The sequence below is a fragment of the Gopherus evgoodei genome, chromosome 17 (assembly GCF_007399415.2).
Source record: "Gopherus evgoodei ecotype Sinaloan lineage chromosome 17, rGopEvg1_v1.p, whole genome shotgun sequence".
Classification (NCBI taxonomy): Eukaryota; Metazoa; Chordata; order Testudines; family Testudinidae; genus Gopherus; species Gopherus evgoodei.
The window spans coordinates 16,918,530-16,944,130 of NC_044338.1; the positions used below are offsets into that span (position 1 = coordinate 16,918,530).

Sequence of the window (25,601 nt, forward strand, 5' to 3'; positions counted from 1 at the left end):
TTTGCAATTGTAAAATAATTTGAGATTCAGGGATGAAAGGAAGTACAGTAGGACAAGGCATTATGAAATGTACATGCAAAAAAAAAAAAGAGGACCTGTGGAGCACATCTGTCATACAGAAATAGAATAACTTTAAACTGTAAAATCTAGTGTTAAAATCAAAGTGAAAATAGGTCCAGACACTTCTTCCAGCACAAGGATGTGCCAAACAAGGTGCTGAGACAGAGGGCCAAATTCATTACAGGGAAGTCAAAGATGAACTGGGCCAAGAGTATTACAAGTGGTGGGATTGACATGAGCTGGAAGAGCAGAGCAACAGGGATAAAGAGTTACAGCATGCTACAGCAAAGGCCCCAGGCCCTACAGCTCCACACAATTCCACTAGAGTAGTTTAGATTATTAAATACTTTGTTCTATTCCATATTATTACATCTATTTCGTTCTAGTAGTATGAGTGGTTCCACCTTGGCCTAACAGAGTTCATTTTTAAGGTCTCATGCAGATAGTAGTTTTAGCTCAGAGTGGAAAAATATTATCCCAGTCAGCTTTGGGATGCAATATCTAAAGCTGCAGATTCACGTTGTTGTAGTTGTTATCTGTTCTTGAACTAGCACCAATTTTATTTTCCCACCTATGGTATAAATGCAGCATGGTACATCCCAGATATACTCACCATCCAGCTGCACACAGGAGTATAGAGAGATTGTGTGTGTTCCTTTTTCCTGGTTCAGGGAAATAGATCCTGGAAGTATTTTACTCACACGGAGAAGCCACATACAATGCATTATTTATGTGCACCCTGCTATTTCTGCCATTCCCCAATGCAGCCTCAGACCTCTCAAATCACTGCTCTAAATGAATATGGGGAATGGCTCTGTCAGAGCTACAGACAATCTTGCTTGTTTTGTGGCAAGTCAGCCCTCATCTGCTAATAAGTATAACGGTTTGGAATGTCTGTCCAAAACAGGGAAAGCCCAGCTACGGTACTCTTCAGACCACAGAGTCAGCTGAGGTCCTATATTCAGTACGAGGAGACAGCAATTAAACTGAAATGGTTATAAGATTCCACAGTAACAGGGTTATTATTTTATTAGGATTAATGCTGTGAATGAGGTATTTGTATTCTTATATAGCACCTATAAAGTAGGCTGAACGCTGTACTATGATATTTAAACATGAAATGAGATTCAAGAAAGCCCTGCTATAGGTCAGTCCTGTACCTTGTGACATACCATTAACAATCTTCCATGATTGTCTTCAAACTGACCGACTAACAAATGCATTGCAACAATGGCTTGCGAAGCTAGATCATATCTACCTACAATACATAATAGGCTAGATTTATCCCTCCTCCAACAACTGAAGTCAAGGGTGTTGCACCAAGGATGCACATTTGGTCCATTATTTAAGTCTTAATGGTTCCCATCTTGCCTCAAATACATTATGTTTTACGTCAGTGGCCCTAAATACTGCATATTTAGTACAGCTGTAGTGTTTGGGCAAGAACTTGGTAGCCATGTGTACTGTATCAAAGGCAATTTGTATCACTTTCCTTGTCCTCATTTTTAAGCCCCCTTTCTCCCTCCCTCCCCCCACTGGATTCCAGCACTGTGCCCACTCCAATTGTCTATTTCCTTTCCCGGTTTCACTTCCCAGTCCCTGACAAATGGGCAATTTAAAGCCTGACGGTAGCTTACATGGCACACTGGCTACAATTTCTATGTGAAGGTAGTGTTAGCTTTAAGGAAAAGACTTACATCAGCCCTGGAGAGTTGTGAATAGGAACAGCAACATGCTGAGCATCTGTCCCCCTGGGATTCCCTATAACCATCCTAGGAAAAAAAAACTAAATCCCCTGTGATTTTTTTTCCTGAAGAGATTCAGAAAGGTATTTTAAGGGCAGCCAACATGCTGCTACATTGTCAAATGAAAAATAAAATAGATGAAGGAATCAAGTTTGTATGAAATCAGTTCCAGCAAGACCTATCTAGGGAAGAGTCAGAGTAGCAATTAATGGGCTGGTTTAAGGAAAACATGGTGCCTCTTTCCTAAACAAAGTGAAAAAGAGACTCTTGGGCAAGAAGCAGACATCACACGTAACCAAGAAAGTCTAAGTGCAGGCCACAGGTACTAATCCCACCGGACTGCAGCAGTCGGTGGCTAAGAACAGAGTAGCTGCAGGTTGGCTCAAAATTTGGCTTCACTGGGGCAAACTCAGTCCTAAGGTCAATGGAGATGAACCCATTTAAATCCAGTTTGAATTCAGCCCTCATTGTAATCTGGCTCCTGATAGATAAAATTCAAACAAAAACTTATCAAAGCACTAAGGAGACAGTACTCAATGCTACAGACAAGTATACTCCTTTCCTGTCAGCATAAGGAAACTTGCAGCTTTGGATGGCGGAATAGATTCAGACAGGTGACCAAACCAAACTACATCCTGAGATGGGATAAAATTCGGACAACTTTGTTGCAATTTGCACTTCCTGCACAAAAACTAATTTTGAAATCAAGAACTGCTGAACTATGCAGCCAGAAAGCAAAGGAAAGAGACTGTTCTAATGGCATCTCCAATCCAGCTGCCACAGGGAAATTCTGAAAAAGTCTTGAAATACTTCCATGTCAACTTCCACAAGAGGTTTCTTGTAAGTCTGGATAGACAACACAAGGCTAATGTTCACCTACCAGCTACCTACAGCCAAGGCAACCTTCATAATGTGTTCAGATATGGACAGAGCAATACAGCAAGCCCTCTTAAGAAACTGTGAAGCATGTAGTTTTTGCCTCAGTAGCTTTCTTATACTATAAGATATAGACTAGGCTCCTGGCCTCCATGTGGCTCAATTAACACTGATGGGAAAGCCAGCTTCTCTGCCTGCTTCCTACACCACGGAAAGCTCCAATTCAGTGGGATCTTTGAGTCAGATGCACCAGCTGGCAGTCCACCCCAATTCTCACACCATTATGACTTATGCAGATGGAGTTTGGAAAGAAAAAAAAAACAACAGCATAGTAAGTATTGGGAAAGGGAACAGTTAGGCAGCTGTACTTGTAAGAATCAGAAGAAATAGGTGGCAAGACTACACAGACCTCAATAAATAAATAATTATTCTATATTATATAATATATTATCCATATAGAAAAGCTGCAGCATTTAAAGACCCACTGGCCTGTATTTGGGGTGAGGGGAGGGGGGAAAAGAGGAGAGAAGGGAGAAATTATGGCTGTCCATATTCCACTCTGGGATTTCCTCCCAAATCCTGAGAACATAGTACTGGATGTCAAACTCTATTCAAAGGAGGATTCTGCCAATATATTTTGGAGGGGATGGTGGTATGTTCCTCCACCCTTTAAAACAAGATTTTTGTGTGAAAAAAGTTTCATTCATTAAGGTTTTCATCTCATGCTGCTTGGTCATCATTTGATGTCTCATGCAACAACTAGGGAACAGGAGTTGACAAAGTCCTTTGAGCAAATGAGTTTTCATCCAACCATCCATAATCAGAAACAAAGGCTGGGAAGGGGGAGAGAAGCTCTAGGATAGGCTGGCAGAATCATCTATAATGATTGTTAACATTAGTGCAATATGTAGTTATGATTGTGTGCCGCACCTTTAGGTGTAAAAATGTCTGCTAGTGGCAGGACTGTAAACAGATTTGAAATAGAGGCTCTTATAAAGAGACCGCACGCAAATTCTCAAGACAATTATATTCTCTGCCATTTACCTCCTCTGAATTTTTTTTTTTAAAGTCAAGTCCACATTTTGCTCTGTGTTTGAGAAAAATTCATCCTCTTTCCCCCTTAAGTGTCAGTGGTCTTTCACTGGGATTTTAGATTGCTGAAGAGGCAAAAGAAAAACCTTTTTGAACAAAAGCTATTTTTAGAAGAGAAGGCACTGTGAAAGCACCCTTTTTTGCAGTGAAGGGCTGATTACTGTAATTAACTTTACATGGATCCTATTATTTATGTTAATTCTAGTAATGGTGGATCTAGAGTCCTTGAAGAGGGCTTGGGATTCCTTTCATAGCTGTTAACGGATTATTGCTAAAATAAGGTTTGCATTCAGTTCATCCTCACAGGGAGTTCCTGCAGCTACTGATCTCTCTTGGTATGTTTCTGCATTCCTCTTTACCGAGAGCAGGATTTAGGCTATTTACGCTTCTGGTTACATTTCCACAGGTCTAAGAAAAGCAGCTGGTGATTTTGGGCACCCAACTCGCTGACTAAATTCTTCTTAACAGGAACTCTGTTTATTGTACAGTGCTGAGCACATTGTAATCATTAAGTGTTCTGGGAGAGCAGAGAAATAGTATCATACATGGCAGATTCATTTAATTAAACACCAAGTTAGGACTTTGAGTCTGCACCTAAATATACCTTTGGAAACCTGGGAAAGTCAAACTATGCCCAGTTAAAGGTGCATTGTAGTCTTTTAGCAAGTGGCCATACTAGGTTGAATAAACTTACCGCCCTCTTCAGTACAAAGATGAAGTGCATGGAGGTTCCAAGTCCCAGTCTGCAAAGTCCCCTTTCCCATACGTGTTCTGGCTGTTCATACTGAAAGGGGAGCGCTGCACAATGGGTTGTGTAGTCCCTAGGCTGCAGACCAGGTTAGAGCCCCCTATGCAGCACTTGGCCTGCAGGCTACATTGTGGTATGAGCCATTGCAAGCTGTTAACTAAATTCCTTCAACTAGACCATTCTGAGGACCACACCCTGCAACCCACCCATGCGATTTTACAAAACTATTTGTCAAGGCTACACAGTTTATCAACACTTACGTAAGTGGCAATGATGCTCCGCGCAGCCAGCATGATAGACAGATAGAGAAATGGAGCGGAGGAGAACATGCCCACAGCACAGATAAGAGGGTCAGCCTTAGTGTTTATCTTCTTATATCTTCTTGCAACTGCTGCCCCAGTGATGACACCAACAATTCCTGTCGCGATGGTAATTCCTCCAAATATTAGGCTGGCGGTAAAGAAAAAGGATGAGATGAGTAGGGCAATAAAGGCACATTAAGGGAGAAGAATCAGTCCGAGTGTCTATCACTGGTTTGTGACCTCAGCTTCTCTTGTATGTCTCAGAGAAAAGTGTCAAGCCTCTTTTCTCACCATCCTTTTTTTGATGTTTATTGCACAAAGCAGAGAAGGATTTTAATGGAGAAATCAAATCTGGGCTCCATTTTACCCAAGTCCTCCAGGGCTGAATACATGCTTAGCTGGAAATTATAATTCTGCTATCAATGTCGTGTCCACCAAAGCAGTGATGTGCCCATGCACAGAGCAGGTGTTATCTGTGCCAGAGGAAGAGAGATTAACAACCCACTGGGTGCTCCGTCAGTAGGAGCTGCCTTAGAGAGCCATAGATTGAGAGGAACTTCCAACCATCCTGGCCATACCTATGAACTGAGCTACTCCCCTTCCCCCAGTATGGATGGGTTAGCTTTGTACCAGTCTGCTCTCTTGGAAGTGATCCCATCACATGGGATCATACTAGTAGAATCCATCATAACCCTCAAATTAATCTGGCTCACATGGGACACTTCTCCCACTGCTGGATACAGCTCTTCTTTACATGACAGCTCAGGGCAGACTGAACAGTTATCCAGGTGGAACTACACAAAATATTTTCACAATGTAGAGTTTCAAATGCCACTCAGTTTTGTTTCATGTGCCTGTGAAAGCTGAAGTGCTCCTTAGTAGAACAGCCAGTTTGTCTTCTTAAAAGCAAGACTTATCTTGACTTCCAGTGGGATTTTTGTAAACCCTTTCCTCTATCTCAGATGAGATTCTGATGACAAAAATAAAACTTCCCTGTGATAAATAAGATTTTGGTGTCCCTGATTGTTTAATTTCTCATAGCCTTCTCGAATGAAGTGTAGGCAGAAGTGTAGTGTTCAGAACACAAGAGGCTCTAACTATTTTAGCATTCTGGTAGCACGCTATGTGGCTTTAAGAGTATGTCTACTCTGCAATTAGACACCCATGGCTGGCCCGTGCCCGCTGACTCGGGCTCATGGGGCTGTTTAATTGTGGTGTAGATGTTCAGGCTCAGACCGGGGCCTGGGCTCTAGGACTGAGAGGTAGGAGGGTCCCAGGGTAGGAGGGTCCCATGTACACTGCAATTAAACAGCCCCTTAGTCTAGCCCAAGTCAGCTGGCATGGGCTAGCTATGGGTGTCTAATTGCAGAGTAGACATACCCTTAAGAAACGGTGCCCTTTCTTGGCTCTTCCTGGCTCTAGGGCAGGGAGATCTGCACTTATATATAGCAGGCTGTGATGCCAAACAAGGAATCTGTTCTTTTAAACTTATATATAGCAGGCTGTGATGCCAAACAAGGAATCTGTTCTTTTAAACTGCAGCACATTGGTTCTTACCATTTCTCCCAGATGATTAGGAGGAAATTAGTTACTAATTATACACTAAAAAGGTGAAGCAATAACTGACAGACAACTCTGTTAGGCAGAGTTCAAGTGGGCAATAGGCTTATCACTCTTCAGTACTCTAGGCAACCATCACAGTTAAACAGTTCTTCTTAGAAATGACATGGATAGAGCATCAATGGTCAAAAGATTTATTTTATATACATTTGCCTGGCACAGGCAAGTTTGAAGCTCTAAGGTTACATTAGTGTTTCTGAGGGGCCCTTCAATTGTCTTTAGAGATCCCTTTTTATCCCAGAGGAGCTGTGATCTGCAGGCTAGTACTGAAACATAGCCACTCATAAGATAGAAAAGGAGCAGTTAAGACAGAAGGAGTGGAAGAGGTCTTTTGGCTAAGTGCAGAAACCCATTTCTGGAGATAGTCTTAAAAAAATATTGTCATGGGATCTTTTAGTGTTTGAAAACCCCAGGTACTTGTCTGGATACCTCAAACACCAAATTCAGAACTGTCTGGCCTGCTTCCTTGAGGTTTCTTGCATCTCACAGTCACCAGGACATGACCAGGGTTCTAGTGATTTGCTTTACTTCATTCTCAACTCCCTACAGGGATGAAGAGTATGGCAAATCACTCAGTCCTTGAAATATCCTGAAAGGCTAGGGATAGCTTGGTTTGGGATGTCCATGACAGATCATACGCCCGATGAGTCACACTTGCATGGAATCTGGCAATCAGTACATAGAGGAAGAGGGGATGGGGAGCTATTTTGAAGCTTGTGTTGTGGAAGGCAGTAAGTGTGGGAGCACAGTATTGAGCACACTCCACTATCCCTAAGTGCAGAAAGCCAAGGAAGATCGACTTCCTCCACCCTGAAGGAGGAAGGGTTCTGAGAATGTCAAAGCCAATGAAATGTCAGATCGGAATTACAGCATCAGATGCTCTGTCCTGCTGCCTTGCTGGGACACAAAGTAACAAATCCTTCCCTTCCTCCCGACACCACACATCATTTGCTGAAGGAACCTGATATTTTATCTGCATTTCAAGATCTGTAACATGTCTCGCCCACATGCTCAGGGTTTAACTGATCACCATATTTGGGGTCGGGAAGGAATTTTCCTCTGAGGCAGATTGGCAGAGGCCCTGGAGGTTTTTCACCTTCCTCTGCAGCGTGGGGCATGGATCACTTACTGGAGGATTCTCTGCAGCGTGAGGTCTTCAAACCACAATTTGAAAACTTCAGTAACTCAGACATAGGTTAGGGGTTTGTTATAGAAGTGGATGGGTGAGATTCTGTGGCCTGCTTTTTGCAGGAGGTCAGACTAGATGATCATAATGGTCCCTTCTGACCTTAAAGTCTATGAGTCTATGAGAATTCCTCTCCAGAAGAGCTCTGCCTGCAGATCAATTACTGATTGGTGGAAATTACCTTATTTTGATATAAAAGGTTATGGTACTGTGCCACATGAATCAAGCCTGATTCACACTGGAGTCACAGTAACTTTGCCACGTTGGCCATTGATTCTAATACCAGAACAGTAGGAAAGGAATAGGGATGCCCACACTTTTACAAAGATCCGGACAAACTGCAGAGTCCAGAGGACAGCGACAAAAATTGTAAGAGGTTTTGAAAACCTGACATATGAAGGAAGATTAAAAAATCTGGGCATATCTAGTCCTGAGAAAAGAAGACTGAGGAGAGAACCTGATAACAGTCTTCAAATATGTTAAGGGAAAAGGACAATGATCAGTTGTTCTCCGTATGCACTGAAGGTAGGACTAAATTCCCTTAAACTCTGAATCTGAATCTCATGCTTGAACCCTTCTTCAGTCAGCAATTTTTCATTACTTAGATGTTTAAATTACTTCTCCCCTCCAACCCAAGTATTCTAATACTGATATAAATCTGATGCAACTGGAAAGCCCTTTAAGAGAATAATTTTAACTGGGATGCTCCTCAAGAAGCCGAATTAAGGGCTTGTCTACACATGGAAATTGCACAGATTTAACTAATTCAGTGTAGCAAAATCAGTGAAAGTCCTGTGGGAACACCTGAATTGATATACTTGTGCATATGCCTGGCTCTAAGACTTCTACTTCTTACAAGGGCTGCTGCTTGTCTGGGACACCCATCAGGGATTCAGTGGCATCCAAGTAGGGATGCACTGCAGATCAAGGGCTGATACTTCTTTGTAAGGAGGGAGCCAATTCTGCAAAGCCAAACTGATTTAGTACCATCTTCTAAGTGCTGTTTAAAGAAGTTAGTATGTTGCCCTGGATTTTCCTCCACTACAAGTCAGCTTTATCTGGGAGAGATCAGAGCCTTTCACCAGTGGCTGATTTTAACCCTTTAGTGAGACAGCACATTGTACATGAGCCAAGTCAAGGCATTTGAGAAGCATTTCAGGAGCAAGCCAGCATCTTCTCCTAATTAGGTGATCCACTCACTTGGGGTGAGGAGCAGTCCCTTAGGGCACCCCAGTTATTAGGTTCTGTTGCAAGAAGTGTACAGCTAGAGTAGTTTAGTCAAGAGATTACACTGCTAATCGTAATATGCACAATTCATTTCTTTCCTCAGACAATTTAAAGCAATGTACAGATGAATTATGCTCCTTCATAAGGAAGGCATGCTGGCATTATTTCCTGGTTCCTTTATATACTACCTGTGTGACCTTGGACAAGTCAGTTATCTGACTCAGTTTGTCTCTGTAAAACAGAGCAATACATCAACACTTCTGCCATCTCAATAAGCATTCACAGCCACATCCCACCCTTGGTCTTTAGGAAGAGAAAGCACATGACAGCCATTAGCATTTAGAAACATGGAGTGTTCATATATGCCTTTCCTATATCCTGTCTGATCTTTTCAGAGTGAAATGTGCCTCACCTGTTGGGAGATTTGCATGGCTCCTGAAGGCATGGAGGTACAAGGTCATGGACTACCTGAGCCCTGTCAAGGAACAGTGGTACCCATAATCCCAGGGCTCCAGTCACAAAGGCCATGGCTGTCACACCCAATGAGGACCAGATGAAACTTCGGCTGTCACACCAAAAGAAATAAGTATTAGTGCTACTATGATCAATAGTTTGAAAGAATGGGGCATGGGAAGGAAAGGGAAGTCCAGCCTGGGTATCTAGTGTTCTAAGTAATCAATACGAATAGATTGCTTCAGAGAGGTGTTAACATGAGTAACTTCCCTGTTGATTATGAAGCTCTGATTATTGAAGAGATCAAATATATATATATACACACACACACTCAGACCAGCAAGTGTTAGGCATTCATTAGTTACGTGAACTATTGCTTTCACAGTGTTAAAGTCCATCTTTAGTCTCTTGAAGATTCACACCGACATTTACTGCAGGTAGGCTCTGAAAGAAAAATTAGTGTTGGAAGGTGGGTGAAAATGTCATGACTTGCCAACAGTTTGAAAATACAGTGCACAGAGAGCCCTGGGTGCCTCAGCATGATTTGAAAACTGTTTTGTTGACAATATACACAAACACAACAGTTTGGATGGTCCAATAGTAAAGGAAGGAGTTGAGAAGTTAAGTGTTACTGCATCTCAAAGTGTCATAAAAAGTATACATTATTTCTTAATCAGCCTACATAGTTTTCAAGCAGAAGGGTAAGCAATGTAACAAGCTGTCTCTACTAGAAGCAATTAGAACTGTTAAATTGTTTCACAGAGCCCCTAGGACTAACAGAAAGTCTATTTTAGATTAAGCGGGCAATAGAGTAAGGATGACCTCTTAGTATAAGACAGTGGTTCTCAACCTTTCCAGACTACTGTATCCCTTTCAGGAGTCTAATTTCACTTGCATATCCCAAATTTCACCTCACTTAAAAATTACTTGCTTACAAAATCAGACATAAAAATAAAAGAGTGTCACAGCACAATACTACTGAAAAATTGCATACTACTTTCTCATTTTGTCTGTATGAAATTTTAGTCTGTACTGACTTCGCTACTGCTTTTTATGAACTAGGAAAACATCTAGCTGAGTTGCTGTATCCCCTGGAAGACCTCTGCATACCCCCAGCAGTATGCGCACCCCTGGTTGAGAACCACTGATGTAAGATACATGTGCTAGATGACACGTCACCACCTCCCAGTGACCCAGGATTAGCAGCTTAGTACCTCAGCTCCTCAAGACACATGGTTCTAGCACTTGAGTTAAAGAGTTAAGTTTGCGGTAGTAGGTCCCTTATTATTTTGGATCAGTCACCAGAGGCTAATAGGTCGCACACATACACAGCCAGTACATGACACTAAGAGGCCACAGATCTGTTACATCACTAATGTTTGAAGACTGACTTTCTGATGAGTAAAGCTTTGCATTGCATCCATTGGAACAACTGAGGACAGGACCTCTTTTGGCTCACCTAAGACAGCAGTTGCCTACAGACCACAAAAATCCTGATTTGGGTCTCAAGTGTCATTATTGTGCAGGGTGCATATAAAGAAATCCTGGTCATCAAGTGGAGGACTGTGCTCTACTCTAGTGTCCAGCCACTACTAATGAACCACAATTCCATCCTCCCAGATGAGGTAGTCACTCTATGGTGGCGAGATATGATCAAGCCTGGTTCCTAGGAAAGAAGAAGAGGGAGTTTCTCCTTAAAATGAAGGGAGCAGATAGGAATGCATTTTAAGGCAGATTACAATGTTAGTCTGGCCTGGGAGAAAGAAACTTCATGCAGGTAAACAGTGCCACCCAGAGGATAAAGAAAATCAGCTTTTCCAGCCTTTTGCCAAAGCTGACGCGGTTAGCTGGTCATACATCAGAGGATGCACAGTTACTTTACAAATCTAAGTCCTGATCTTGCAGGATCTAGCCCCCTGATATCATAAGGCACTACACCAGACTATTCAATACATGCAAGACTGCCTGAGAAGTGCTGATACAACATTCCTTAGGAGACATCCACAAATTCAGCACCATGAAAAGGAAATAATCACACAATAGTATTAACACCTATGCACAAAGTCCAACAGCACATTGGTCACAAGTAATGGCACCACTGAGAGAGATGGAATTTCTTGTTCTTATTTTCCCCCTGCTGCCAGCCATGTCTTCCTCTAGGCACTTTTCAGAGCTGAGGAACTGATACTCCATGGCAACAGATCCTGAGCCCAGCATTCCCCTAAAGGAGCAAGGTTAGGAGAGGCAAACATGGACTACCAAGTGTAGCCCTGCTCAAGTTTCAAATGGTAGCAAACATATGCCCAACAGTAAGCACTTGCTGGGGCAGGCCCCTGTTCTGGAAGCTCTTAGGCGAAGGAAGGGCCTTTTACTCTGATTGCAGAAGGCATTATAGATTCACAGGGCTGACTAATTATTAGCAATAATGCGCTGCTCCTGCTGCTGCAGAACACTAGGAATGAGATAAATTCCATCAGAAAGCCCCACAGGGCATTCGGCCATTTGAATCGCTGCTTGTCTTCATTTGTTATTTGTATTATTGTAGCGCCTAGGAACACCAGTCATGGACTAGGACCCCTCTGTGCTAGGCAATATGCCGAAAAAACAAAAGACAGTCCCTGCTCCAGAGAGCTTATAGTCAAAGTATAAAGAGACATGACAAACAAGGTGACATGAGGCAGCAGTGAGACAGTAATAGTGTAGAATTATATGGTCTATTCCTAATCTGCTGGTGTTTAATTGGCTCTCAAACCTGTTATAAAGACACCTCATTTTCCACTATCTCCTGTCATTTGAGACCTCCGAGCATGCTATAGAGCATAAACTCTAGGGCCCGCAAGGCTACTTTGAACTGGGATCAACAGACTGTAGCACAGCTCTTTCTGCCCTTTAATGTGCTCGGATCTGAAGGAGCATCTGGGTTGTTCATCCTCATACCATGACTCAGAATGTTGCAACCTAATTGTCAAAATACCCAACATTTGGGACCGACCCTTGTTTGTTGGGGTGAACTCTCAGCCCCATCAGCTGTACACCTAGGAATAGGATTATGTTTGGTCTACACTGGATTTATATTTTGTTTGATTCCAATTAATCACAGCAACAGATAGCCTCAGGGGAGACCACAAACATTTGTACATGCTAGGGATGGGCCAGAGTTGTGAAGTTATACCCCTGAACTGAATCCAACATAGGGGCCCAGGGCTGTTAAGTTTGGAGGCAGGTTTGGATCAGGTTTCAAACTGCATGACAGTAGCAGCTAACTGAACCAGTTCTAGAGTTCATGCCCATTTGTAAATTAGATAGGCAATTCTAACAGGGTCTCTCCAGTAATGAGTGAGCCAGGCATCCCTGTTCCCTCTGTCCCAAAGACTGGCTGCTTTCCATCTTTCTTCTCCCTCATAGGGGGAGAGTGGCCAGTGCAGATTAGTTCTTAGTCTCATAGGTAGTATTTCAGTAATTAAGGAATGGGGATTCATTACAGACATCTCTGTGATCTTACATGCCCTACAGCACGTAGTTGCAGAGGACCTGCATGCAGAATATGGCAGCTTTCTGAATTTGGAATCGCTCTACTGGTTTAATAGCTTTTTGGGGCAGAGTGTAGCCTTTGAGCCATAGCCACGTACTTCTTGCTGAGGGATTTGACATCATCACACCAGGTCGTGCTGGCAGTATTCTGGGCTCTGGGCTTCTTATCTGCTCCCTGAGTTGTGCTAGTGAAGCTCTGGCGTCCATGTCCTTCAGTTGCATCCTGGGTTGGATCAGGGACCAGTAGAATTAGAATAGCCACTGCTATAACACCCATGCAAGGCGTTATCTGTAGAGACAAAAGTGGAGTAAGGTCACGGTCACCCTTCCTCTGATACTGAAGGCTAGTTAATAGTAAAAGAAAGGCACGACATTGCTCCTAAAGATTTACTTTTGAGGAAGCTGCAGACAAGCCTAGATCCAGTTGCATGTACCTAGACATGATTAGCTTTTCTCTCAGGGGAGAAATCCTTCTGGTGATGTTGGTGAAAAGATGCAATATGTTCCCCAACTCTTATGCATTCTCCTATGCAAAGGCACTGTCCCCTTCCCCATGATCCCAGAGAAAAATGTAAGGGGAGGGCTCCCCACGATGCAATGTTGGGATCTCGAGCGGGAGGGTCACCAGATACGGGAGCTGTAGCATCCCTGCTGCACCTAGAAAAGCATTCACACCCACATGCACACTTCTAATCCTGCAAGTACCTCAATAGGGGGGTTATTCAGGACACTTTGAGCAGCATAATGTAGAAGAACTGAGCTTGTGACTACAAGTCAAGTATTCCAGAGTTCTAGTCCCAGCTGTCACTCAAATCCCATGTCCTCTTTGCACCACTGATACTGACTGACATACTCTGCGGGTGAATTAGGAAGATTTATCAAAGGACTTTGAAGATGTGAAATGTCCTACAATGGCAGAGCATTCATCACAGCAATCAGACTAATACAAGACTGGAATAGGGGTTATTTCCAGCAGTATTTTCGCAAAACTGGTTCCTCTTTTAACAATTTCTCTGCATAATGACATGATTCTATGCCAAAGTGATGACCATTTTAGTTTTTAGGTGCCTTGGTTTGAAAGGCCCTCTAGGCTCAGCACCAGCTACCTTTCAGTCCACTGTAGCTCTTCCAAATGGTCTTTAATCAAGGGGTGCCTATGAAGCTAAGGAGGATGCAATGTCTCATCTAAAAATTGACTAAATGGCAGCTCTGCAGTTCACCCATCCTTGCGTTGAGCACAGTTACAGTCATGGAACCTTAAAACGTCACTCACCCTCCAGAAAGAGTTCCATTAAATAGTGATTCATGTAAGAAAGGGGGGCTTTAATGGAAGGTTCTAAGGGTGCAACTCTCTTCTCTGTTGGTAACTATGTTCCCCTCCATTTATTCTTATATTTTGTTTCTTTCAAACCCTTTTAACATTCTTGTTGAAACATAGTGATCAGAGAAGTCCCTGCATACAGGATTGAAATCCTAATGATATAGACTCCAATAGGCTATATGGATCTCAAGTCAAAAACAGGATTTTACAAAGAGTGGATCAGTACTGAGCAGTGAGAGAAAGGGAAAGACTCACCCTGAATGCCCAATGCCAGTGGCCAGCAGTCTGCGTTACACTAGATGACAGAACATAACCAAGACCACTGTAAAAGACAAAATGGGATGCCAAGACTACATTCGTTTCCATTAGTGCCATGAGACCCCAAGACCCTGCAGGGATAGGATTTGTACTGAGAGGAGCACAGAGGAACATTTTTGCAGTCATTTCCTAGCAGTGAGGCCTATCCAATTGTAGCTCCCAGGGAAATTAGTTGGGTTTAGTCACTGTAACCTGCTCAGAGCAGGTTTGAGATGGTGATAATATCCAAGCCACATTTACATTAATATTTATGCAGGTATGCTGATGCTGAAAAACAGGTACTGATTTTTCATAGTTCAGATACATTCTGCTTATCCCTACTGTTGAATCACAGGTGGTCAGGCTACCTTTGTCTCACAGGACAGATCTGGAGTGCAATGGGAGATTGGCCCTTATCCAGCAACCTCACACAAAATGTTAAGATTGGGGAACAGCTACCCAATCCTGTTGGACTATCCTAGAAAAAAGGTTTCCCAGGCCCACGAAGGCACAGAAGCAATGTGTTGATGCCTCTGGCTTGCCCACCCTCCTCCCATGAAGGTAATGGTAAAGGGGGGGGGCAGGAGGGAGATAAGGGCAAGGCTAAGAAGCAGGGTAGGGGAGAGTATTATTCAGCATATCAGATAGAACAGGGGTGGGCAAACTATGGCCCGTGAACAGTTTTAAGCTGGTCTTCGAGCTCCCACTGGGGAGCAGGATCTGGGGCTTGTCCCGCTCTGGTGCTCCAGCTGAGGCGCAGGGTCGGGGGCCTCATCACATGGCTCCCGGAAGCTGCGGCAAGGGCCCACTCTGGCTCCTACATGCTCCAATGGCTGCCTCCGGCACTCCAATGGGAGCTGCAGGGGCGGTGCCTACAGACGGTGCAGTGTGCAGAGCCACCTGGCCATACTTCTGCGTAGGAGCTGGAGAAGGGACATGCTGCTGCTTCCAGGAGCCACTTGAGGTAAATGTCACTTGAAGACCGCATCCCTGAGCCTCTCCCCACACCCCAACCCCCGTCCCAGCCCTGATCCCCCCTCCCACCCTCTGAACCCCCTGATCCCAGCCCAGAGCACCCTCCTGTACCCCAGAACTCCCATCCCCAGCCCCACCCCAGAGCCTGCACCCTCAGCTGGAGCCTGTGCCCCTTCCCGCACCTCAACCCTCTGCCTCAGCCCAGAGCCCACTAATGCACCCTGAACTCCTCATTTCTGGCCCATCCTGGAGCCCGCATCCTCAACCAGAGTCCTCACCTCCTGCTGCACCACAATCCAAATTTTGGGAGCATTCATGGCCCACCATACAAATTCTATTCCCAGATGTGGCCCCTGGGCCAAAAAGTTTGCCCACCCCTGAGATAGAAGGTGTGTTTCCTCTGGGAGTAAACATTTATTCTGTGTAATTAGACCCAAGCATCCAAATCCAGGCAGCCCACACACAGGTTCACTGCTGCGAGACCCTGTTTGGGTAGACCATATGAATTAAGCTCTGCAATGGTTCCTTTAGCTTTAACTGCAAGACTGAGCTCTAGTCCTAACTGCCACTAACACATGGTAGGACTCTGGACAGCTTATCTATAAGACCATTATTTTCCCACTCTCAGAGGTGGGGTTTTTTTTTAAGAAAGCAAACCACGTTTTCAGTACCTTATTCTTTTTATGTGTAGAGATGTTTGAAAAGTGCAAGTTTTTCATGGGAAATTAAACAAACAAAAGAAACTTCCCAGACAATATTTTTAAGGAAAAACTAAAAAGCTGAAGAGCTTTGGGTATTCTAGAAAAAATTCTGCTTTTCAGTTTGCTTTCATTTTATTAAAATATTTCAATTTTTCCATGAAAATCAAAGTTCTCCATCAGAAAAAAAATTTGGTCAAACAGCCATTCTTAGTTGAAAAAGTAAACATGAAAAAATTCAATTCAGAAAGTGCTGCAAGAAGTGTCCATTACTAGTGAGCAGACAAACCTTCCAACTGGGATGAAGATATAGAAGACAGACAACATACAGGTCCTTTGGTCCTTCTCAAACAGGTCCGCAATGATGGTAGGTGCTATGGTGGAGTAACTGGCTGTGCCGAAGCCAACAAGTCCTCGTGAAACGAAGAATATCCAGGAGTACTGGGGACAGAAGAGGCATTAAGATGCAAAAAGCACACATGAAATGGAAACTACCTTTTAAGGAAGCATGTTTCTCGTGGGATGGGAGTTTAAGACCTGGTCTACACTAAAGTTGCCTTAAATTTTGCTAGTTAAATTATGTAACTTAATCTAAGCTACGTCGATTTGACTTACAGCAATGTCTAAACCGCGCTATGTTGACAGGAGATGTTCTCCCGCCAACACTGCTTTCGCCTCTCAGGAAGGAGGAGTATTGATGTGAGAACACTCTTCTGTCAACTTCAACTTATCGCGTCTTCACCAGACTCACTAAATGGATACCCGCTGCTTTGATCTAGCTAGTAACGAAGACAAGCCCTTAGGGTAGGCAAGGTCTTAGCTGCTCTGCCATAGTCGTTACAGTTACCAGTGTTTACAACAGGGAGAACACTTTGAGTCCCCTATAGTTACTGAGGTAGCCTCACTAAACTGGAGGATCTAAGAAGGGCGGCTGAAGTAACTGGGCCAAATCCTGCAGTGCTTGGCATTTATTCATTCATGACTCCCATTGACTTCAGAGTGCTGTCACCTCCCACACCTGCACCCCCTCCAAGCACAACACTGCTTTTCAAGCTTCCTTCTGCAGCAGCACGTGGTGAATTCTTGGGGTGTCACCCGGGAGTATTGCAAGGCATGGTCATAGTTTCACAGATTCACTAGCCAAGCCCTACACCCTAATGCACATGCTCAGAAAGAGGGCAAGGACAAAGCTAAGGATACTGCAGCAGCAGCTACAGAACAGCTTCACTGGTGCATTGTGGCCTGGAAGGGTCAGGATATCATTCCCTATAGAGCTTTCCTGCACAAAGCCCATTTACTCATGTTTCAGGGAGTCTGCCTGAAAGCTTTTACAAACTATAACGTGATCAGAACAAAAGTTCCATGAGTCACTGCAAGACTCAGGCAGCTGATTTCTAAAAGTACCATTCCAAATAAGCAAGTGACATACCGATTCAGTGATGAATGAGCTGCCTAACGTCACACCTGACCAGAGGACGATACCAGCACTGAGGATGACTTTCCTGTTGTACCGGTCACCAAGGTATCCGAAGAAGGGTGCAGACATCAAAAAACATAAGATGAAGACTGCAATCGAAAGCAAGAGCAGTGACAAGGCTGGCCAGATTATTCTTATAGCTCCCCTAGCTCCCCAGAGAGAGATGCCATGTGCTGCTGTTAGTCTTTAAGGTGCCACCGGACTCCTAGTTGTTTTTGTGGATACAGACTAACCCAGTTACCCCTCTGATACTTGACATGTGTTACTTATTAGGCAGAATGCCCAATTTTGAGGTTGCAGAAGTGCAATTCATGAGTAGAGAGCTCTGAGCCAACCCTGTAGATCCAAACAATTCATATTTTTATATCCCTAACTCTTCTCTAGATACAAGATGTTTGGATTTATTAATTTGGTGTTAGGCAGTGACTTTTCTAGCTATTGAAGTTTACAGATGGAGATGACAGAGCCCATGAACAGTGAAATATATGTTTAAAGCAATAAACTGGATGAAATGTGTTACTAAGTTACTATTTTATATACATAGCTGAAAGACCCTTCTCCCAGGTACCTCAGACTATAGGGGTACACTGAAAATTCAGCCTAAGGTTGTGCCTCCAGACTCTGCAACTACAGTTCAGACACTGTCAACCCATCTTACTAGTTCATGTCACCATCCAGAATGGATTGGTTATTCCCAAAACATGCTCCAAAAAGGGTACACCCTTAAATACTATTGAATTGAGTTAAAGAGTTCTAATTCTGGAACTAATCATTTTACAGAATCTGTTTTACTTTTAACTGTCAGGTATCTTTCAAAGGGATTACACCCAATGACCACTTTATGTAGAACTTTCATTCATGCCAATTGCTTTATGGAAAAAAGAGCTATTTAACTGGTTATTTATACTCTGGAGTCAATGGATTTGACTAGGTTAGAATTTTACCTGTTGGGTTCAGGGCAGGAAGCAAATCTCTTTTCCAATGGTAACCTCCAGGAGAATTTTTATATGCAGAATTTTATTGTCCAAGTTGAAATTCAGGTGAGAAATCAAGTTTAACCCCCCTCAATTCTTATGATTTAAGTTCCATAAGAACTTTAGTGATGACCACAAAACAGTCAAGGGCTTTCTTTACTCCTGGAAGGCTGCAGGTTTGGTCAGACTTCAGCTAGTGACTTTCAGTCTTTTATTTGTGATCAAATTGACTAAACATTTGAAAGGTCAAAGCCGAAATCAACAAGACAATGGGGAACTGGAAAAAATAAGGAGCAGGGACGAACTAGACTGAGATTTAAGAGACAGGCAACATGGATGTGGAGCAGGCTAAGCTGTACGCAGTAGTGTGACATCTCTTTACCTGTCTGCAGTAAGCCTGCAATGCTATCACTGATGTTGAAGTACTTCGTTACATCTACCAGCACCCCTGCAACAAAGAGAAAAATCATAATTATGCAGCTATAGCAGAGTGTATCATTCTGCAGTAGTTGCCATTTCACTCATTTGCAAACCTGAAGACTCACTTCAAGTCAAGGGGTTGTACAGAGGTGGTGAGTTGGCCCACTAATTTTCCTCGGGGCTGTAATTTTTAAACTGAAGTGTAATCTTTAAACCCTCCATAGCATCTTGTATACATTAATAAACTAGTTATGGTGAAGTTTCCAGCACTTTCTTCAGGTAATTCATAGTCATCCTACTATTGGAGATCTTGCAAGACACAACTCAGCCAGGATTTCCATATAATTTCTACAGAGCCATGTGTGTGCGCATAGTGATGCATAAACAGTTTACAATTCAAGGTTTAGACCAGCGGTTCCCAAATTTGGTTCATGGCTTGTTCAGGTTAAGCCCCTGGTGGGCTGAGAGACTCTTTGTTTACCTGAAGCGTCCATAAGTATGTCCACTCGCAGCTCCCAGTGGCTGCAGTTCGCCGTTCCCGGCCAATGGAGGCTGTGGGAAGCGGCAGCCCCTCCCGTGCTGCTTCCCGCAGCTCCTATTGGCTGGGAACAGCGAACTATGGCCACTGGGAGTTGTCAGAGGCCGTGCCAGTGGACGCTCAGGTAAACAAAGTCTCACAGCCCACCAGGGGCTTAACCTGAACAAGCCACGAACCAAGTTTGGGAACCACTGGTTTAGATGGACCCAATGGGAAACAAAATAGAATAGATGGTAGTTTAATTTAGTGGGCTTTTAGCTGCATTCAGCTCGAGATCCTGAAATGTTTAGGATAAGCAAAAGTTATTTCTAAAATTCTGTTAATGACAATATTTTAACATTTCCAGTGTACATAGGTGCTCTGATTTCTGTCTCTCTCCAAAAAGAGTATCAATGGTTACAATAGTCTTTATTACGAGTTGAAAGCTAAAAAAATTAAAAACTCTAGTGATTGGTGTAGTAGTTCTCTAAAAATAGTTTTCTCTATTTGTACCCACTTTGTTGGGGTAAACTGAGGCACGTGTAGGAGAGCAATTTTGAGACAAAGGATTTTTTGTAATCCCTATGACACTGGGAAACACCACAAGCTTGCAGTGATAAAGAATTATTTGATATCTCTGTATTGGTTTATATAAAGGTGTGAAGAGCTGGTTGATGTTCTTCCTCACTTCCTCTTAACTAACTGAGACTAGTGGCAAAATTTGAACATTTCTAGCTTATTAAATGTTCTTTCAAAACTGTTTGACTTTACATCAGCACCAGAATAGGGGAAAATACTAGGATTTGACATCATATGGATACATTCAGTTGTGATAAAACATGGCATTTACACAATATCACAACCATCACCATTTTTAGGCTGCATTTGTAGCTAGCACACACACTTATCTTTTAACCCCACGCCAGCCCTTTTCTGATACAAAATTTAAAATAGATAGCAGAGGCTTAAACAATAAAGAAACAGGAATGTATTTGTATTCCTTTAGTCCAGGGGTCGGCAACCTTTCAGAAGTGATGTGCTGAGTCTTCATTTATTCATTCTAATTTAAGGTTTCGTGTGCCAGTAATACATTTAAACGTTTTTAGAAGGTCTCTTTCTACAAGTCTATAATATATAACTAAACTGTTTTATGTAAAGTAAATAACGTTTTTAAAATGTTTAAGAATCGTAATTTAAAATTCAAATGCAGAGGCCCCCGGACTGGTGGCCAGGACCCGAGCAGTGCGAGTGCCACTGAAAATCAGCTCACGTGCCGCCTTTGGCACACGTGCCATAGGTTGCCTACCTCTGCTTTAGTCTGATGATAGAGGATATTTTAGCAATTTCTCACTTCTTGTATTACTTGGTTTAGTTTATTTTTATGTTTTTGAAAAAGGTATTTAAAGAATTTTAATAAACAGACACGGTGCCTCTCTCTCATCTCCAATAGCGTAGTAGACAAGCAACTGTTGAATGTTGCCTACTTTGATGACTGATTAAAGTGACTTTGAAATGAGACTAGCAGCAACACTGAGATTCCATATTTGATTCTTAACTTCTTCTGATTATATTCTTGCAATCTCCCTCAGTGACTGGAGAGTCTATTTTCCTTCACCAGTCAGTTTCTGCAATCTGTGTACATGTCATGTGTACAATCCCTGTGCCTTCACTGCAGAAAACATAGGTGTAATTGAAGGCAGAACTTTGCCTGCAGACTCTTTGCTTTTAGTGATTCTGTAGACTTTCAGACTTTGATTTTCATATCCCCAGATAAATTTGCAGGGCTTAGAATGAGAAAAAACAAAAAACAAAACAAACAAACCATTGATGTACAACCCATGGAACTCCAGTGACGTTTTAGTCACTTTTCAGAGCAAAACCCCACTTAAATCCTGATGTTAGTTCAATGACTGAGACAGACTTTTAATGGTCAAGATTTTAACCAAAATAGCAATCAAACTAGACCCTTTTATCCATGCCTCTAGGGTAGAGCTGGTAGAACTTGGTAGCTATTTGTCAATGCACAGCACCACTAATCAACAAGAAATGCAGAAAGTAAAGTATCGAAGTAAAACTGCAACTGGAATTGCAAGTAGAATTCTCCATACATGCAAACTGAGCATTCCAACCCAGACTAAATTTTTTTCCATTTGAATGCTACCTAAAATTATCCACATAAATAATTATTTAGCTTTCACATACCAAGCCACACAAGTCAATAGGAGACAAAGATGATCAGCACCTCTGAAATTCAGGCCAGTTATTTAGGTGTATAACTTTTAGTGGGAACCAGGTTGGAAGGTATTGACCTTAACCCCCAGCAATGGGATTACAAACAAGGGGGGCAAAGTTCAAATGACATAATTATCAACACTTGAAGAAACATTTGACAGATTCTATTCTATCCTATCCCCTCATATAATTAGCTGCACAGAGACAAGAGGTCTCTTATGGCTGAGGGTCAGAGCAAAGCAGTTTGTATCTTGAAAAGAACTGTTAAGAACAGAAAACCACAACTTCTCCATAGCCTTCAGTTCCCTTGCAAGTTGATGCACACAGCTCCCACTTTCCTGTTTAAATTTATTAAAAGCCAAACGGTTTGTGTATGTCTACACAGACTTGGGCTAGCAGGACTCACAATAGCTCAGACACAGATTTGATACAGGAGTGGGTAGGTGAGATTCTGTGACCTGTGTTGTGCAGGAGGTCAGACTAGATGATCATAATGGTCCCTTCTGACCTTCAAGTCTATGATTCTATAATAGTGCTCTAAAAATAACTGTCGACAGCATGGGAAGTTGCAGCTCAGGCTGGAACTCAGGCTTCTCTAGGCTTCAGAGGCTGAGTTGCCACTTCCCATGCTATCGACAGCTATTTTTAGAGCATCACTGCAAACCCCAGTAGCCAAAGTCTGTCAAACCACACTGGGAGGCTCGCTGCCATGGGCTGTGTAGACATACCTTTTACTTAAGGGTTCTGACAGCCAAAGAGATGGAGTTAAAAAGGAAGGTGGCTGATGCAAGAATTCTGCAATACAGCTTGATTTCAAGCTGATGTACAGGATATTGCTATACTGAATAGGTAGCAATTTTAACTGGCAAACAAAAGGGGATATATAACTCTGAGAATACAAACATATTTCAGTTAACTCCTATCTTACAGTTAGGGTACAGGACTGATCTGTTGAATGCTTGGGTTCTAGCCCCATCTCTGCTATCGAGTTCCTGTATTATCTAAGTTGTGTTAAACTGTGCCTCAGTTTCCTTATTGGTTAAGCTGGGGTGCCATCACTGACTTCTTAGGGATGCTATAAAACTTTCACTAATGTGTAAAAAACTTTCATATCATAGACTGAAAGGAGCTAAAGTAGTATAGTTCTAGTAATGTGTCGAATGACAATGACCATGGCCAGGACTTCACATACCTAGCCTCTGTTAAGTTCATTTTATTAACATCCAATATTTTCCCTCGTGTGTGTTCTTTCTCCTTAACTCCCCTTCCAGTTATTCTGTCCATCCCCTATTCGGTTCCTAGCAGAGGGCCAAATATTTGATGCCTAAGCAAAAGAAAATAGGAGGATCAAAATTCCGATGAAGGACTGACTTGTGGCAATAACTGCCTTGCTACTTCATTCAGCTCATATTCCTATTTGTTTCCTATTCCTGGCTGAAAAATGAGCCATGTTCATTTCCCAATTATTCAGGGGAAAACAAGTCTGAACCCACAAACAATGTACAGCCCCAGCCCCTCATCATTGCAAAAACTGCTTCCTGAATGAATTGTCTATGGCACACATAGGTTCATCTTACTGCACAAAACAACAACCTATCCTGTTAAGGGCAATCAGGCATTTATTTAAGTCTAGACTGATGACCAAACCCACAAAGACCTTGACAAACAAGGGACTCAGCATTGCCAAGTTAAATTTGCTATTTTGTGTATAAAACGTGAGTCTGCTAGATAGAGGAAACTGAGCAAATTCCAGTCTTCATGCCCCATCAGAAACTGAAAAACACTGGCAGGCAGCCTGGGAAACCCATCACAAGTTTCCATTCTTACCTCCAAGTTGAGGGCAAGCTAGAGGTTTGCAGGTGAGGGAGGAAACGGAGTAGAAATAGGATTTTGACACCTAGACCAGAAGAAATCCCGCAGATCACAATTGATCCGAAGAACCATGGCTTCCTCACCATACTCCAGATATCCAAATTGCAACAAAGCTCCACTAGAAGCACTACTTTTATCATGATTCCCACTCATGCCTTGACAAAAACCATCCTCTTAAGTCAGAATGATCTTATTCAGAGAACTATTTGGGATTTTGAAGGGCAATGAAATGGAGAATAGGTCCCCTCTAGCCTCAACTTAGCCGAAGTTATGTGAAACTCCTAACTGCAGAGATCACATAGTTTCCAGTGGGCCAGAAGATAAAACCAGCCTTTCCCTATCAAAATTTTGGCAAAAAGAGTAGGCTTTTTGCTCCTTTAATCCCCTCCTTAAGAGAAGAGAGTCAAGGATGATCTCATCATTAGTCCTTTTTCATGTAAGGCTCACTAGTTCCAATGGGAGCACTGTCTAAAGCAAGCAAAGAGGGCAGTAATACCCCACTCACAGGGCCGGTGCAAAGATGTTTTGTGCCCTAAGCGAAACTTCCACCTTGCGCCTCCCCCCGCGCCCCTGCCATGAAGCACTCCCCTACCCCGTCCTGAGGTGTCCCCCTTGTGGCAGCTCACCACCCTCTGCCCTGAAGCACCCCTCCCCCAGCTCACCCCTGCTCCGCGCATGAGCACAAGCACGAGCACCCCGTGGCTGCTTCACTTCTCCCACCTCCCAGGCTTGCAGCACCTAAACTGATTGGCGCTGCAAGCCTGGGAGGCGGGAGAAGTGAAGCAGCCACGGCGTGCTCGAGGAAGAGGAGGGGCAGGGGTCAGTTGGGGTGGGGAGTTCCCCTGCGTGCCGCCCCCCCTTTACTTGCTGCAGGCAGCCCTCCCTGCGCCCCCCTGTCCCAGCTCCCTCCGCCTAAATGCCAGTGGCAACCGGGGCAGCTGAAGATCTGGCCGCCGCAGTCGCTGCCAATGAAAATGGCGGCCCCCAAATCCCAGTGCCCTAGGCAATCGCCTAGGTCGCCTAAATGGTTGCACCAGCCCTGCCCAATCACTTCCCCAGGCAGAGGGGAGAAAAGCTTACTGAAGGTAGATGTTGTGAGCTGCCTGTCTACAGCCCCAGAAAAGCGTCTTTGTCAAAGCTTTGCAAAGTCATTACTTAGAACCAGATCAGTTGCATTTTATACCTGGGTTCCATTTATAAATGATTTAAGAGTTAATAAATGATTAATGCATGTTAGACATGAATAGTTGGAGGTTGCTTAAAAGTTTATGGACCTTAAACAATTATTAAAATCTATAAATGGCACCTTGACAGGAAGTGTGACCAACTGACCAAAGCGAACAAGTGAAAAAATGTTTAACAGTCTGTGCTTCTGAATAATTTACTTTTTTTACACAGATAAACAGCTTTAAGCCAGATGTTTCCCCATTAACTATGGAGTGAACAGAGTTCCTGAGAACTATCATTTGTTCTGTCTATGAGAGAGGAGGAAGTGTCTTACCTGGTACAATAAACCAGTCCATGTAGTTGAGTAAGTTAATATAGCACAGCACACCAACTGCTAGGTAAGATCTCTTTGCTGAAATTTTTCCTGTTGTCTGTAATAACTGAGCAGTACTTGTAGTTGGTGCAGTAGCTCCATAATTCTGTGAGCCTGGGGTCTGCTGGGACTGCAGGTCAGTGAACTCACTCATTCCATTGGACCCCTCTGGCACAGAGTTCTGCATGATCCACCGTGCATAAAGGCACCACAAGTTTCAAACAATTTTCTAAGTGCATTAAGTGAAGTCTCAATTTTGCAATCAAGTTATAAGGAACTTCACCCAGTGTAGTCATTTCCTGAAATGATGATCCTCCCACAAGCCTAGCCACCTGCACTGAAAATTAAGGTTCCAATGATAGAGTTTCTGCAGGAAAAGGAGATCCAACCCTGTGGATTTTGCTGAGAAATTTAAGTTGTAAAATATATTCTACCTTG

At 43.1% G+C, this 25,601-nt stretch overlaps 1 protein-coding gene across 1 annotated transcript in view; it reads right to left on the bottom strand.

The window, feature by feature from the left end:
* The window catches only part of SPNS3 (sphingolipid transporter 3 (putative)), a 43,619-nt gene extending 18,269 nt beyond the window's left edge, over positions 1-25,350 (bottom strand). The window contains exons 1-8 of the mRNA XM_030536645.1: positions 25,125-25,350; positions 18,965-19,030; positions 17,561-17,697; positions 16,421-16,572; positions 14,417-14,483; positions 12,939-13,129; positions 9,269-9,421; positions 4,782-4,971 (exon numbers count right to left, since the gene is read on the bottom strand). Of these exons, the coding sequence (XP_030392505.1) occupies positions 4,782-4,971; positions 9,269-9,421; positions 12,939-13,129; positions 14,417-14,483; positions 16,421-16,572; positions 17,561-17,697; positions 18,965-19,030; positions 25,125-25,350 (1,182 nt within the window). The remainder of the gene's footprint in view (positions 1-4,781; positions 4,972-9,268; positions 9,422-12,938; positions 13,130-14,416; positions 14,484-16,420; positions 16,573-17,560; positions 17,698-18,964; positions 19,031-25,124) is intronic.
* Between the last annotated feature and the right edge of the window lie 251 nt (positions 25,351-25,601).